Source organism: Rattus norvegicus, chromosome 3 (assembly GCF_021556685.1).
Source record: "Rattus norvegicus strain SHRSP/BbbUtx chromosome 3, alternate assembly SHRSP_T2T, whole genome shotgun sequence".
Lineage (NCBI taxonomy): Eukaryota > Metazoa > Chordata > Mammalia > Rodentia > Muridae > Rattus > Rattus norvegicus.
Window position 1 is genome coordinate 155963167 of NC_141536.1, and position 15023 is coordinate 155978189.

General features: G+C 51.8%; 1 protein-coding gene across 9 annotated transcripts in view; it reads left to right on the forward strand.

The window, feature by feature from the left end:
* Slc9a8 (solute carrier family 9 member A8) overlaps positions 1–11513 on the forward strand; it is a 50412-nt gene extending 38899 nt beyond the window's left edge. For 7 of the 9 annotated variants that reach the window (XM_087652403.1, XM_087652404.1, XM_087652406.1 and 4 more), the window contains 6 exons: positions 400–516; positions 2549–2631; positions 3729–3840; positions 5885–6105; positions 7965–8111; positions 8598–11513. In XM_087652403.1, the coding sequence (XP_087508529.1) occupies positions 400–516; positions 2549–2631; positions 3729–3840; positions 5885–6105; positions 7965–8111; positions 8598–8705 (788 nt within the window). In that variant the 3' untranslated portion in view covers positions 8706–11513. 9 annotated transcript variants of the gene reach the window in all.
* Positions 11514–15023: the final 3510 nt, after the last annotated feature.

Sequence of the window (15023 nt, forward strand, 5' to 3'; positions counted from 1 at the left end):
TGTGTGTGTGTGTGTAGGGTGTTTTGCCTGAATATGTAACATACATACATACATACATACATACATACACACACACACACACACACACACATGTATATATGTCTATATTATCTATAATCTTGTATACTGCATACCTGGCACTCATGGATGCCAGAAGAGGATATCGAATCCCCTGGAATTTATTATATATAGTAGAAAGCTGCCTTGTAGGTGCTGGGAACCAAACATGGTTCCTCTGGAAGAGCAGCCAGTGTTCTTTCCCTCTGAATCATCTTTGCGGACCCTCCCATTTTCTTAAGCCCCTAATGTATTTGGGATATGGGGAATCTGGGCTGAGTGTTGTTTGGTTTGCACATCTGCCCGTGCTCTGTGTCATGTCTGCCCTCTGCCTCTCTCCAGGCATCATGGCGATCCTGTTTTCTGGCATCGTGATGTCACACTACACACATCATAACCTCTCCCCAGTCACTCAGATCCTCATGCAGCAGACCCTCCGGACTGTGGCCTTCCTGTGTGGTGAGTCCCACCTCTGAGTAGCCACACAAGCTGGGATCCTGCCTGCCTGCCTGGGTGAGGCTAGGATTTCTCCCTGGCAGCAGGGCACAGAAGCCCTCCAAGCCCGGCCATTACTGTGCTCCTACCTCCAGGGCTGGCTCCTCCGGCTTTGTGATTCCATAAAAGACATGAACATCTGATGACTGTAGATTATGGTCAGAATTGAGATGCTGTAGAGCGTTCTGGATGTATGATGTGACAGTGCACACACATGTTCCTAGGAAATGATACTGAGGAAGGGTGGATGACCCCACCATAAGTCCTGGACTCTTAGGGTGGAGTTTCAAGAGCTTTGTGAGCCCAAGGCTTTCCAGCTAGGGGCACTGTGAGTTTGTAAGGGAGGATGTCCTAGCACCGAGAGGACTCCGAGCCAAGTTTCCCTAGGCTAAACATGAGGTCTTTCTGTTCAACAGCAGCAGCTGGAGAGCTTCCCCCACATCTTTCCCTGACCCCACTCCTGTTCATACCCGAAGGGAAGCATGCCACCTTTAGCCATTCCTATACACACTCACACACACTCTCTCCGCCTCATTCACTCACTCTATCTCAGGGCTAGGCCTCGGTTGCAGCCTCAGCATCCCCTGGTGTTGAGGAGCCCTGTTTGACTTTGGAGCCAGGATGGTAGGGCTGGCCGTGGGAGGCTGGGTAAATAGAGATTAGGGAGCCCATGGCCAAGGAGCAAGCTAGAAGACAGCCTTCTAGTGCCTGGTAGCCATTTGACCCACAGCTCTTACCTGAAAGCCTCAGCCTAAGGTTCTGACTTGGCCTGACCCTCACAGGGCAGGGAGCAGAGAACAGCACACTCCTCAGCTTCTGCTCTGCACCCAGACCAGCTTTACATGCTGGGCACACGCATGCCCTGTCCTGAAGCTCTGTCAGACCCTCCATGGAATTCATCAGGCATGTACTTTCTCCTGACCATTTCCACCAAGAGAAGTTTAGCTAGTGCACTAGGCTGTTGTGACGTAAGCTGCATTGCCAGAAGCAGCCTATGGCCACCCTGAGAGGTTGGGTTAAGCCACCCATACGTTCTTACTGCCAGGGAAAGGAAATAGGCCTAGGTGCATGGATGTAGAAGTCAGTATCGAATAGGAAGGCATCTCAGGCAGGGTAAAGATGGGTGAGCACCCTGCCCGGCTGTGGGCCACACAGAAGGATACACAGCAGACTCTGCAGACGCTGCTGAGCCAGGGTAAACGGCCTCACCATCCCTGTCTCCTGGGTGTTGGGCTCTTGTGTATGTGTCGGGGGAGATGGTTTAATCAGGAGCCTGGAAAGTTGCTTTTGTTTTCTTTTTGGTTTCTTTTGTTTTTGTTTTGTTTGTTTATTGAGACAAGGTTTCTCTGTGTAGCCTGGCTGTCCTGGACTTGTTTTTGTAGACCAGGCTGGCCTTGAACTCACAAACATGCAGATCTCCCTTCTAAGTGTTGGGATTAAAGGGGTGTGTACCACCATGGCAGGAGCCTAGGAACCTGAGAGGTGCTGTTTTCAGCACACCAAGTGCAGCCGAGCCTCAGAGTGGGCCTCCCTGCAAGTTCTGTGAGTTAGCTTCCTCTCGAACCTACTGGGAGGATGTTACCTAACATGCCCCTTTCTCATCTGTCATGTGGCCCCACAGTCACATTCTCTCAATTTCTGCCACTTTGCTGCCCTATAGGATCCTGGCTGATGAGTGTTCAGTAAATACATGGTGGGAGCTTAGTTGGTTACCTGCTTATAGTATCTGACAGTTAACTCATTCTTTTGTGAAATCCTCAGTAGCAAGGACCATTGCCTGTGTTGTAGTAAGAAAGAAGCCAGCTGTGGTGGCTCACACCAGCAATCCCTGCACTCATACTGCATTCAAGGCCAGCCTGGGCCAAACAGCAAGACCCTACCTCTACATCCACTCCCCACTCCCACCCCGAAAGACTAAGTACAGAGTCTGACACAGTGTTCCTACTGAATTGTAAGAAGAACTGGGATGACTGATCTGTTCTTTGGTTTCTTTCAGAAACATGTGTGTTTGCATTTCTTGGCCTCTCCATTTTTAGTTTCCCTCACAAGTTTGAAATTTCCTTTGTCATCTGGTGCATAGTAAGTATTTTTTCTTATTTCTCTCATTGAATGGCTTAACATAGTAACTACATGGTTTAGAATCATTTTGTAACTGTTCAGAGTCAACAGCTACAGAAACATGCTTCTGTTGAAATTTTTTTTTGTGTTGAAGATCTCAGACATAAGGTTCTCAGCGTGTTACATTTTCAGTGTCCCTGAATGGCGGTCTCCTTTAAATAGTGGTTTTAGCCAGGGCAGGGCAGTGATGCCCATATCCCAGCACTTGGGGGATGGAGGCAGGAGGATCAAAGAATTTAAGAACAGCTGAGTGGTGTTGGCACATGTCTTTAACCCCAGCCCTCAGGAGGCAGAGGCAGGCAGGCCTCTGTGAGTCCAAGGCCACCCTGGTCTATGTTACAAGTTTCAGACCAGTCAGGGCTACACAGTGAGACCCTGTCTCCAAAGACAGTGAAAGGTTTTAACTATATGCTGTGTTCAAGAATAGCCTAGGTCCCTGTCTCTTGTGTCCTATCTCCATCCCCACTTCTGCAGAGCAGCTCGCCTGTCAGTCTGTCCTGGGAGTGCAGGTTCGGGGAACTTGGGAGACCTTGCATACAGAGTTGCGCTGGTTTGAGTTGTAGGCTGTAATTCAGGGCTCCACCCAGGACCTCCCCATTTCATGGAGCTGTAGTGATCAAAGCTTAAAAGTCCTTGGCAGAGGCTTTGCCTTGAAGCAGGCCTAGGACCTGAGCCACCTGTGTGCTCCCAGGCAGACCTCACACAGCCCACCCTACTTGCTCTGAGGAGCCAGCCCCCACATCAGAGACAGAGGTGCCTGTGTGCCCTTACCTCTGACTCTACAGTGCAAAATGAGCCACCCCAGTATGGAGTCTTGGTTGTCCCTTAGCTCACCTCTAGGCACTGCTGGGAGCTTTGTTGATGCTCACCTTTGTTTTGGGGCTGTGTGACTAAAGCTTGCTAGTCTCTTCTCTCCAAAGCCTCATCCGGGCAGAGCCAGGGCAGCACACATATGAACTTCTGCCTCTTGTGCCTCTATACGACTGAGGGCAAGGCTGCCTTAGACACTGGTGTTAGCTTGAAGACACCACCTACATTGGGCATGTTGACCTTGGCAGGTGCTGGTTCTGTTCGGCAGAGCTGTCAACATCTTTCCTCTGTCTTACCTGCTGAACTTCTTCCGGGATCACAAAATCACCCCCAAGATGATGTTCATCATGTGGTTCAGTGGTGAGTGGCAGCCAGGGTGGGTGGGCCTGGCTCTTAAAAAGTGGTACCATGGGGTTGGGGATTTAGCTCAGTGGTAGAGTGCTTGCCTAGCAAGTGCAAGCAAGGCCCTGGGTTCAGTCCCCAGCTCCGAAAAAAAGAAAAGAAAAAAAAAAGTGGTACCATACGGCACCCTCACCATAGCACCATGGAGTGGGTGGTCTTTTAGCAAGGACCCTTGGTGGACCTGAGTGTGTGTGGTGTGGTTAGTATGGAGAGGCATGATGTGGTATGGTTCTACGGATGGGGACTTGCCCCAGGGCCTCCTTATGCTAGGCAGGCACTTTGGTACTTGGCCCCTTGACCCAGCTGTCACCATCCCTCATGAAAGGCAGGTTACTTCTCCTTCTGCTACAGAGTCCTCATTGCTGAAGCTGAGCATTGCAGGCTCCTTCTCTATGTAACACTTCTGGCTACCCTAAAACTCATTTTGTAGACCAGGCTAGCCTTGAACTCAGAGATCTGCCTCCTAAGTATTGGGATTAAAGGTGTGTGCCAGCACTGCCCTTTGTCCCTTAGGATCTTTAACTTTCCATATGTCTCCTATTTAAGTTTCATTAGCCAGGTATGCTGGCACAGGCCTTGGATCCCAGGAGAGACAGACAGAGCTCTGTGAGTTCAAGACCAACTTGCTCTTCATAGTGAGTTCCAGGCCAGCCAGAGCTATATAGTGAGACCCTGTCTCAAAAAAATTAAATTAAAATAAATGAATATATTTGAAGTATTTCCATGTGAGCTGAACTCTAGCATCACCTTTATAATGTCCACTCCACTTGCTTCATACTTTTTCATCAAAAAACCTTTTTGTAAAAACTGTGAGGGGTTGGGGATTTAGCTCAGTGGTAGAGCGCGCAAGGCCCTGAGTTCGGTCCCCAGCTCCAAAAAAAAAGAAAAACAAAACAAAAAACAAAAAACTGTGAGCCATGTTCACTAGTGTTTAACTAGAACACCAGCTACTTGGGAGAACATGGCAGAAGGTTTCTGGTTTGAGTCTAACCCGGACCCTGTCTCACACAAACATAGCAGTCCGGTTGATCTGAAACCTGCAGTATAGACTAGGTTTGAACTTGCAGCCATCTTCCTTGCCTCTGCCTCCAAAGTGCTGGATTACCACCATTTAAACAGTCTCCTCCCCCAGCCCCAGCTCCTCCCCCGCTCTCATTTCCTCTACTTTGCCCCCTTCTGCTGTGCTGGCTTCTGCAGCATTAGCCCTCAGCTTAGTGTAGCTGCTGGGCTTCTGCTTCCCCTCCCCACTGTTGTTACCAGTGTATGGAAGACACTGTCCCCTGGGGCTCCCCAGTCTCCCACCCAGAACTTTCCACTGACTGCAGTGTCATCCTAGGGTCTGACCTCACCTCCCTCTGTACCTGCCCTTTTTATCCATCCAGCTCTCCAGAACAGCCCTTCTCTGGAACCCAGTTTCATACTCCTCTGTCTCTGGGTGCTGTGGGCTGCAGTAGGTTCCTTAGGCTGGGGCCTACAGCCTACCTGGCTTGCCCTCCCTTCTTGGGAAGCAGCATGGTAGGTTGGCATACTTGGCTCCCTTCATTGGCACTGGCTGGGCATGTGTGCACACTGAGCCTATAGGTGCCTGGTCCCATATCCTGTGGCTCTTGTGGCTTTGGAGAAGCAGAATAGCTACCCCTGCTTGTGTGCCAAGGAGAGTGGCACACCTGGTAAGCAGGTTTCTATGATAGGCAGCTCTAACTGGTGGCCTGGGGCACTGAGGGAGGACTCAGCCATCAAAGCTGTTACATGACAGATGATGGGTCCCCAAATACACCTGCTACACAGGATGGCCTTTGTCATCTTGTCTGGAACCAGCCCATTCAGAACATGCAAGAGAGTTAAGCCTGGCCACCCTGCCTCTTACTCTGGAATCCTGGGCCACTCCTATCAGATACAGGTCCCACTGTTAATGATGCTGAGCTGAAGCCACCCTGGAGCCACTTCCTTCTCTTTCCCTCCCTTCCTTGTGTGGCCCTGAATCCCCATTTGCCATTCCCAGGTCTTCGAGGGGCCATTCCCTATGCGCTGAGCCTGCATCTGGGTCTGGAGCCCATGGAGAAGCGCCAGCTCATAGGCACCACCACCATCATCATTGTGCTCTTCACCATCCTGCTGCTGGGCGGCAGCACCATGCCCCTCATCCGCCTCGTGGACATCGAGGACGCCCGGGCTCGCCGAAGGAGCAAGAAAGATGTGAACCTCAGCAAGACTGAGAAGATGGTTAGTGAGCTGCGGGCCCTGTGGCCTGGCTGCCTTGGAGGCCAGGCCAGGCCAGGCTTCTGGCGGCTGGGACTTGATTACCTCAGGGCCAGCAATGCAGCCTGAGAGTAGGTGCAGGACTTGGTTTCTGAAGCAGGGCTCTTTGGGGTAGGGTGAAGTCTAGCTTGGTCCCATGCCAGACTCCCAGGAGAGGCCTCTGCTGCCAGGAGCTGGGGCAGAAGCCCAGGTCAGGGACCCAGAGCTTTCAGATGATGGCATTCCTCAGTGTACATTTACACTCGATAGGGCCAAGAGGATGGTGGTAACTGAGGACTGTAAGTAGGGTGGCATCCTCAAGGACAAAGGGTCTGGCTACATTGGAAGCTTAGCCTTCTGTAGCCTCTGCCCACCCCTACTTCCTGTGAGCCTCCTCCTGCAGCCAGCCTACTCTTGGGCTGGGACCACCAAATTCTTGTGCTGTAACAACCCTGACTCCTGATCCACCTTTCCGCCCTACCCTTCCTACGTTTCTGAGATGCACTGCCCTTCCTGTTTGAGACGTAACTTGGGTCAGTCACCCAAGTACCATCTAAGATTGGGGAGGCCAGGGGCTGGGGATTTAGCTCAGTGGTAGAGCACTTACCTAGGAAGCGCAAGGCCCTGGGTTCGGTCCCCAGCTCCGAAAAAAAGAACCAAAAAAAAAAAAAAAAAAAAAAAAAAAAGATTGGGGAGGCCATGGTCCAGGGTTCTGCAGGTGCTCCTCACGTTTAGAGGTCTGTCTTCCCAGCTCTCCTAGCTGAGCCCTGTGCTTGGTGTGCTGTTGTGCTCTGTTTTTTGTTTTTGTTTCCTTATTTTCAACCTTTTTAAAGCACACGTGTGTCTGCGTATGTGCATGCCATGGTGTGTGTGTATGGGGTGGGGTGCTCATGAATGCAAAAAGAAGAGAGCATTTGATCCTCCAGAACTGGAGCTGTAAGCAGTTGTGAGCCACCTAACATGGATGCTGGGAACTGAACTCAGGTCCTGGAAAAGCAGCAAGCATTCCAAACCAGTGGGCCATCTTTCCAGCCCATATTTTGCTTTTTGAGATGGGTCTCACTCTGTCACTCTGTAGCCTAAGCAGGACTTGACTCTGTTGTAGCTCCAGCTGCCTTTGCAGTCTTGTTCCCTCCCACTCCCAAGTGCTGGGAGTTAACAGAGGAGAGCCCTGTGCGGACCGACATTCCGGCCAAGGCCATAGCCACTCTGGGATAGTCAGTCCAGTGGGTGGGATAATTAATGCACTGTTTTGGCCAAGGCAGTTGGAATGTGCAGGGAGCTGCAGGTGAGAAGAACACTGAGGCATAAGAAGGGCTCCAGGCAGAGCCTGCCCCCAGTCTCCCCAGGTCTTCCCAGACCAGTAGTGGCACTGGGAACATGTTAAATATGCAGATTCGGAAGCCTGCCCCTGACCTGTTGTTGCAGAAATTGTAGGTTTGGCTGAAACGTATGCCATCTTCAGGTTTCTCAAACCCAGAGGCTGACAGGCACCTCCTCCACTTTCCTCTGCATTGCAGGCCCAGGCCAGCAGGACCTTGCAGCTTTAGAGACTTTTAAGTTCAGTCTTGTTGTCACTGGACCACCCTGCTTAGGGTAGGCTTTAGGGTCCCAAAAGGTCTGTGCCTGTGGGGCTGGGGATTTAGCTCAGTGGTAGAGCGCTTACCTAGGAAGCGCAAGGCCCTGGGTTCGGTCCCCAGCTCTGAAAAAAAGAACCAAAAAAAAAAGGTCTGTGCCTGTGATCACCTGTACTACAGCAGTGTGTATTAGGGTAGCATTCTGGGAGGAAGGCGGACTGGGCTCCCAGGGAAGTGTTGGCTGATGCTGACAGCTCTGTTGCATAGGGAAATGCTATCGAGTCAGAACACCTGTCTGAGCTCACTGAGGAGGAGTACGAAGCTCACTACATCAGACAGCAGGACCTCAAAGGCTTCATGTGGTTGGATGCCAAGTATCTGAACCCCTTCTTTACACGGCGGCTGACACAGGAGGTGGGCACCTGAGGGATCCCTTGCCTCCCTGCAGCCCTGCAGTGGCCATGGGTGGGAAGGGAGCAGCTGCTGGTGGCCAGGAAGCAGCCCTGCCCTGCTGCTCTTCCTGCTCTGCACACTGTGGGAGATGGATGGGCTTCTGATGCTGAGTCATCCTCCTGCCTGCTTGGGGGGGTGGGGGGTTCTTGGCTTCCTGGCTGCTCTCTCTCTCCTTCCAACCTGTGTCTGATAGCACAGCACCTTCCAACCCTCTGAGCATGGTGTCCTTCAACAGCCAAGCAGCAAAACATGTTCCCTCCTTATGCAGAGCAACAAACTGCAAAGCTGCCACAGAGCCGACATCTAACTCCAGAGGCCCAGCTTCTGACACGTTTCTCCCTCTGCCCCCTCACCTGTCAGTAGACACTCCTGTTACCTCCAGCCTCTTGTCACCTGACCCTGTCTGTCACTGACTCACTGACAAGCCTCTTACATATCTTCCTCCAGGACCTCCATCACGGGCGTATCCAGATGAAAAGCCTCACCAACAAATGGTATGAGGAGGTCCGTCAGGGACCATCGGGCTCTGAGGATGATGAGCAGGAGCTGTTCTGAGCCCACAGTGCCTCCCAGAGCCTCCTCAGAACACAAGATGGTAGGTCAAGGGCTAGTCCTAGCTAGGAAGCTTCAGGCCTCTGGAGCATGCTGGCTTCCGAAATGTGATAGGCCTCTATGACTCATGGAACCAGACAGACCCAGGCCAGTGTTGTTCCTGGGCCTGTAGAGGATGGCAGTCGCCAGCCTCCTCCTGCCTCTCTGCCAGGCCACAGAGAAAACTTTGGGAGGCTGCTTGCTTATCTCACACCTGTCTGGGCCATGCCTTCCTCACACCTCTGGAGCAGCTGCTGGCGGGCACATCTGCCATTGTCTCTGAATTGTCAAGGTGCCTTGGTGTCGGCAGCAGCAACTTCGACCTGTACCAAGGCCAAGAGACTCTGAAGCCTCACAGTCCCTGTTCTGTGTCTTGCACTCCCTAAGAGAAAGGCTGAAGGCCTGGTACTTCCAGCCTGCCTTTGGAAAGGCCGCTATGGCCCACCGTCCTGTGGGCACAATGCAGATGTTTACACTGGTGCCTGGCAGGGGTCAGCCTGTAGGCTTCCAGGAAAGGTGTTCGCCCATCGCCTGGGCTTGGAGTGTTCTCTGAAGAGACAAAATGGAAGCACAGGATCCTTGGGGGCACCTTTCCCAAGTGTGGGAGTCACCTCCATGTCTCCTCTCCCACCATCTCATCTCTCATTTCTGCCCTCTGTCTCCCCAGTAGCCTCTTTCTAGACCCTGTAATGTGAAACTCTTTCCATCTACCTGCTCTTCAGAGCCGAGCTTTGTCTTTTACCAATTTCTGGAGCTCTGCCCTCCATGCTGGGGCCCCAGCTCTCCAAGACACCAGGGCTGTGCTCCCCACTTTGGCCACTTGGATTCCGGTGACTTTGGGCCACAGAAATACGCACCCATGCATGTCACAGGATAAGGTGCTGGATCATACCACAGGCAATGGTTGTTGCCTGATGTCCTCACCTGCCCTTTTATAACTGCTGTCCTCTGCCCATCCGTGGCCCTTTGGCAATTACCCATGTGGCCCTAGTCCCCCATTGTACTCTGGGTGGCTTAGTTGTGTATGATCCTGACTCACAATGGGGACACAGTGGGCTTTGTTACAGGTGGTTCTGACCTCAAGTGCTGTGGTTCTGATGTTGGGAAGGTCAACCAGGCCTCTAAGGCCCTGCCACCTCACTGTGCTGCAGAACTGGGTGAGGGTGAGGTTGGAAGCATGTAGTTTGCTTCTGTACATACAGTCCTCTTCCTTGGCTCTCACCTTAGCACTGGATCTGGAGCTGCTCTGGCCCTGTGTACTTTTGGGATAAAGGGGCTGCGCTCAGGCTGGGTTCTTCTCTTTCTCAGAACTCAGGCTCCGTCTTTGAGATGGAGTCAGGCCACTGTTCAGCTGGCCCCTTGTCTCCAGGTCTCCTGTCCCTGGGACATTTCTTGGCCTCCTATTTCTATCTGAGACTGAAGCCAGCTTCCCAGAGCACCAGCTCTGTGCACTAACTAGTAGGCACCTCTGCCTCTTGCTGGAGGATATAGGCTGAGCACCCTGGGAGACTGCACAGCCTTTCAAAGCCATTGGCCAGGGAGCAAAGTGCTAGCTGTTTTTCATTGTTCAGATGTTTTACCTGAGAAACAAACTGTTGCCATCACATCCTCAGACCTGCTAGTGCCGTTGTGTGCAGTTTTGAAGGCGTAAATGGTACAAGATGCCGTCCCAGTTGTGCTTGGAGTTTCAGGTCTAGGCCAAGGGACAGGCCAGCTGGGCACACAGAAGGTAATACTTCAGAGTAGGGAGAGACATGGATGCCCCTGGGTATCTGGCACTTTAGCCAGTGGTACAGGCCACAGAGGTACAGGCCACACGCTGTACCTCCCAGTGGTCCATCCCTGCAGCGCATATGAGCCAGGTCTTGGAATCAGTGACAACGCTTTCTGCAGTGCTGTGGTCACAGGGTCCCTTCAAACAGCCCTGTCCAGCATCTTGACAGGCTGAGGGGCTCGGTGTACAGATTTCTTTCTGTGGATGCCAAGAAACTGAGCAGAGAGCCTTCTTAAAACCCACCCTAAGGGCTACCAGGTCCATGTGCCCATGGTAGGGACCCAGCAGATGCTAGCCTGACCCCTCCTCCCTTAGCTATGTAGGTACATGTGGTAGAGGTTGGCTGCTCCTGGCTCAAACAGGAGGATCCAGTAGCTGTCTACCACCCACCAGGTTTCTAAGATGCCATGTGGAGACGGGGTCCACCCCATTCTCTTCAGAAATAGCAGCTTGTTTTCTCTGCTGGCATGTGTCCAAGCAGCGAGAGCAGACTGGTAACTGAAAGCACATAGGAGCATGAGGCAGTGAGAGCCCAGGGGAGGAAGCCTTCTGGTGACCCTGCTTCTGCATCCTGCCTTCCCAGCTGTCCACCAGTTTCAGAGGAGGTGCCATGCTCCCTCACCCAGGCACCGTCATATGCAGTGGCTGGCCCTGTTTTAGAGCCATGCAACACAGGCCGGTGAGTGGTAGAGCTGCACTGCTTCCACAAGGGGAGGCAGAAGGCTCTCCTCACAAGCCTGCTTGCTTTCTTCTCTATCAGTGGAGGGTTTTGGAAGCCCTAGTTTTCTGCTGTGATTTAGGGAGGCCAGGTTCAAGGTCCCTGGGACCTTTGCTGCTTTGGGAGGGGCCTGGGGTCTGAGCTAGAGGGAAGCTTGTCACTCTTCGGGAGCTTTCCTCTTGCCTGTCTGCTCCCCTCACCCCACCGCTGAATTGGGGAGGGGTGTCCCAGGCCACATCACTGGATAGTTAGAAATAAATTGCTGTGCAATCAAAGCTGACCTCTGTTGTGTCACGTGTTTGTATACTCCTAGGTATGGCTCTGGGTCCCCAGAGCTCTGTACGACAGCAGCAGGCACATTCCAAGAAGTGCAGTGTTTAGGAGAACAGCTCTGGCTCTCAGTGAGCAACACTTGAGGCAGAGTGCTCACGCTAACCATGACTTCCTCCCAGGTTATCAGGAAGCCATTGCTCAGGGCCTGCTGCTGCTTGACTGCATGTTGGTTTTTGACAGCAGAAAATGGAGACCTTCTCCACGATCTGCAGCTCATGCAAGCACACTTCCTGAAGGAGCTGCAGCCAGCACCAAGTACTGGTACAAGCAGAGCCTGACAGCAAAGCTCAGTGGTCAAAAGCCATGTTTTCTGGTTCTTTCCAGCTCTGAGACTCCCCCGCCCACACCAGCTACCCAGAGAGTGAAACAGTCCCTGTCCATATCTCCCTAGCACCAGCCACAGGATGCAGGTATGAGGCCCCTCTGCTGACATTGTGTGGCCTCGCCATATCAGGGAGGGCTGCCTGAGTGTGACAACTGATGGGAACTCAACCAGCCTTGAAGTCAGGGCAGACACTGGTGAAGAACAGGTCAGATACCAGGATGCCCTGGCGGTCCTGAAGATGGCTAGAGGTTTTTCTGAGTAGTGTCAGCCTGGAAGAAAAGCCTCAGTTCCACTGAAGGATCCCACCTGATCAACTTCAGAGAAAGCCAGAAAGTAGAGAGGAGAAACAGGAAGAAATAGCTTCCATAGAGGCCAGAGCAGCTTTGGGGAGAAGGGTCCCAGAGCCCCAACCCAACCCATCACAGAGCTCAACAAGTCTGAGGAAGAGATGTTTTAGTGAATGCTAAAAACATTGCTATATGGGAGGCAGAGAGGCAGGGGAATCTCTGAGCTAGAAGCCAGCTTGGCTTACATAGCAAGTTCCAGACCAACCAGGGCTATACAGTGAGACCAAAATCAAACATACTGTCAGGCCTAAGTGGTGCACACTCATAATCCCAGCACTAGAGGCTGAGACAGGAAGAAGGCCACAATTCTGAGCCAACCTGAACTAACTATAAAGAGTGCCTTTAAAAAGGCAAGAACAAAGACACTACTAACACCCTTGAGTTCTCTCTGTGTGCCGCCATGCTTCTCTGGGTCTGCAGCTTTCCTAGGAAGAGAGCTGGGCACACTCCCAGATCCACACTCCTGTGAGCCCCTTGTTGAGGAAAGGTCTCTGACCCAGGATGGCCGAGAGATCAGCACCTTGGAGAGCTGCCCACGGTTTCTTTCCCTTACATAAAACAAGGTGTAAAACCTGGGCCTGCGGCTACCTGCCATTCCAAGGCCTGGGGAGATGGGGGCGTCCTGAAGGTGGCAGAGCAGAAAGCACTCTTCTAGTTTCTTGAGACAGGGCGTCTCTGCATAGTTCTGGCTGTCCTAGAATTCACTGGGTAGACCAGTGTGCCCTCAGGCCCAGTGATCTGCCTGCCTCTGCTTCCGGAGTGTTGGGATTAAAGGCACAGGAGGCCAGGAGCCATCTCTCTAAAGTGGATGCTAGGAACCAAACTCCTGTGTTCTGAGAGCAGCAAGCACTTTGTTTCACTAAGCCATCTCTCAAGTCCTACACCTGGCATTTTAACTTGGGTTCCGGGGAACAAATCAGGTTCTCTTAGGAGGCAACGTTCAACCAAATGAGCCATCTCCCCAAACCAGCTTTCGTTTCACATGAAGCTAAGACATCGTGGTGTATACTTAGAATCCAAGCATCTGGGAGACTCGGGCCAATGCACTGCTTCAAGTCTGAGACCAACACGGTCTCCATGGCAGATACCAGCCAACAATGACCAGAGAAAACATTTATGTGGTATGTGTATCCACTCATTTCTGTGTGGTTTTTCACATGTCTACATTCAGACCAGCCAGGGAGGTCCTTTTATAGAAATGAAATGATAGAAATGAAAGATCCCATTGCTAATCAGAACCGGGGTGCTCCGTGTCAGTGTGAGTGAAATGACAGCTAAGCAGGAGTGACTCCAGAGGGCAGGGCCCCACATGCGTCCTGCTGAAGTACAGTCTGTCTCTCGTGTGTTTGATGAATGCTGAAGAGCCAGAGTGCGTACCACTCCATGATAACAGGACGGCAGGCAAAACTAGAGCTGTCACAGAAGGAACATCTGACCAAGTTCCAGATGCTTCCCCAAGAAAAGCAGCAAGCCAGGGCCACCTTAGCATAGAAAGGGCTTGTACTGGCTAGCCTTTTGTCAACTTGACACAAGCTGTTGTCATTTCAGAAGAGTATGAGTAAATTACCTTTATTAGTAAAGTGCCCCCACCTGTGGCCTGTGGACAGGCCTATGAAGCATTTTTTGTCTGTTTAGCCCTGGCTGTCCTGTATAGGCCAAGCTGGACTTGGAGATCTGCCTCTCCCAGAGTTGCTGGCATTAAAAGTATGCACCACCCCCACTGGCATATGGGACATTTCCGTGATTGCCACGTGAGGGCCCAGCCTACTGTGGGCCGTCCCACCCTTGGGAAGTGGTTCCAGATACTTTAAGCAAGGCAGTAAGCAGCATTCCATGGTGGCCAGAATTCAGGAGACGATCCCTGCAAGAGGATCACAAGTTTAAGGCTGGCCTGAGCTATTCAGTGACAGTCTCAAACCCCTCCCCTTACACACATGAACAACACTAACTGGACTCAGGGTCATTGTGATGGTTTGCATATGCTTGGCCCAGGGAGTGGCACTATTAGGTGCGGCCTTGTTGGAGGAAGTGTGTCACTGTGGGGGTGGGTTTGGAGACCCTCCTCCTAGCTCCTCCTAGGATGCTGAGTTTGTTCCTGGCTTCCTTCGAGTGAACATGTAGAACTCAGCTCCCCCTGCACCATGCCTGCCTGGGTGCTGCCATGCTCCCGCCTTGATGATAATGGACTGAACCTCTGAACCTGTAAGCCAGCCCCAATTAAATGTTATCCTTTATAAAACTTACATGGTCACGGTGTCTGTTCACAGCAGTAAGACCCTAAGACAGTCATTAAAGAAACAAAGACATGGAGCTGGAAGGGAACATGATAAAGAGATTCTGGGGAGAGGCGATATGATTGAAATATACTGTGACTGGGGGTGTGTGTGTGTGTGTGTGGTGTACACCTTTGATGCCAGTACACTCAGGAGGCAGAGGCAAGTGGATCTCTGAGTTCAAGGCCAGCCTCTTGGACAGGAGTTCCAAAACATCTAGGCTACACAGAAACTTGTCTCCAAAAAAAAAAAAAAAAAAAAAAGCAAACAAAACCCTACTTAATGGGGCTAAATAGCCAGGCCATCAGTTAAGAGGCCGATCAGTTGCTCTCACAGAGAGGAGTGCACTCCATTCCTCACATAGAGGTTCTGAGTCATCGGTCGTAGCTTCAGTTCTAGGGATTCCACACGCACTTTTGGCCTCAGTGGGCACAGCACGCACCGAGAGCACAGACAAGTGCACAGGCAAAACACCCATACACATAGAGAGCTTACACATGTAAATTAGGACG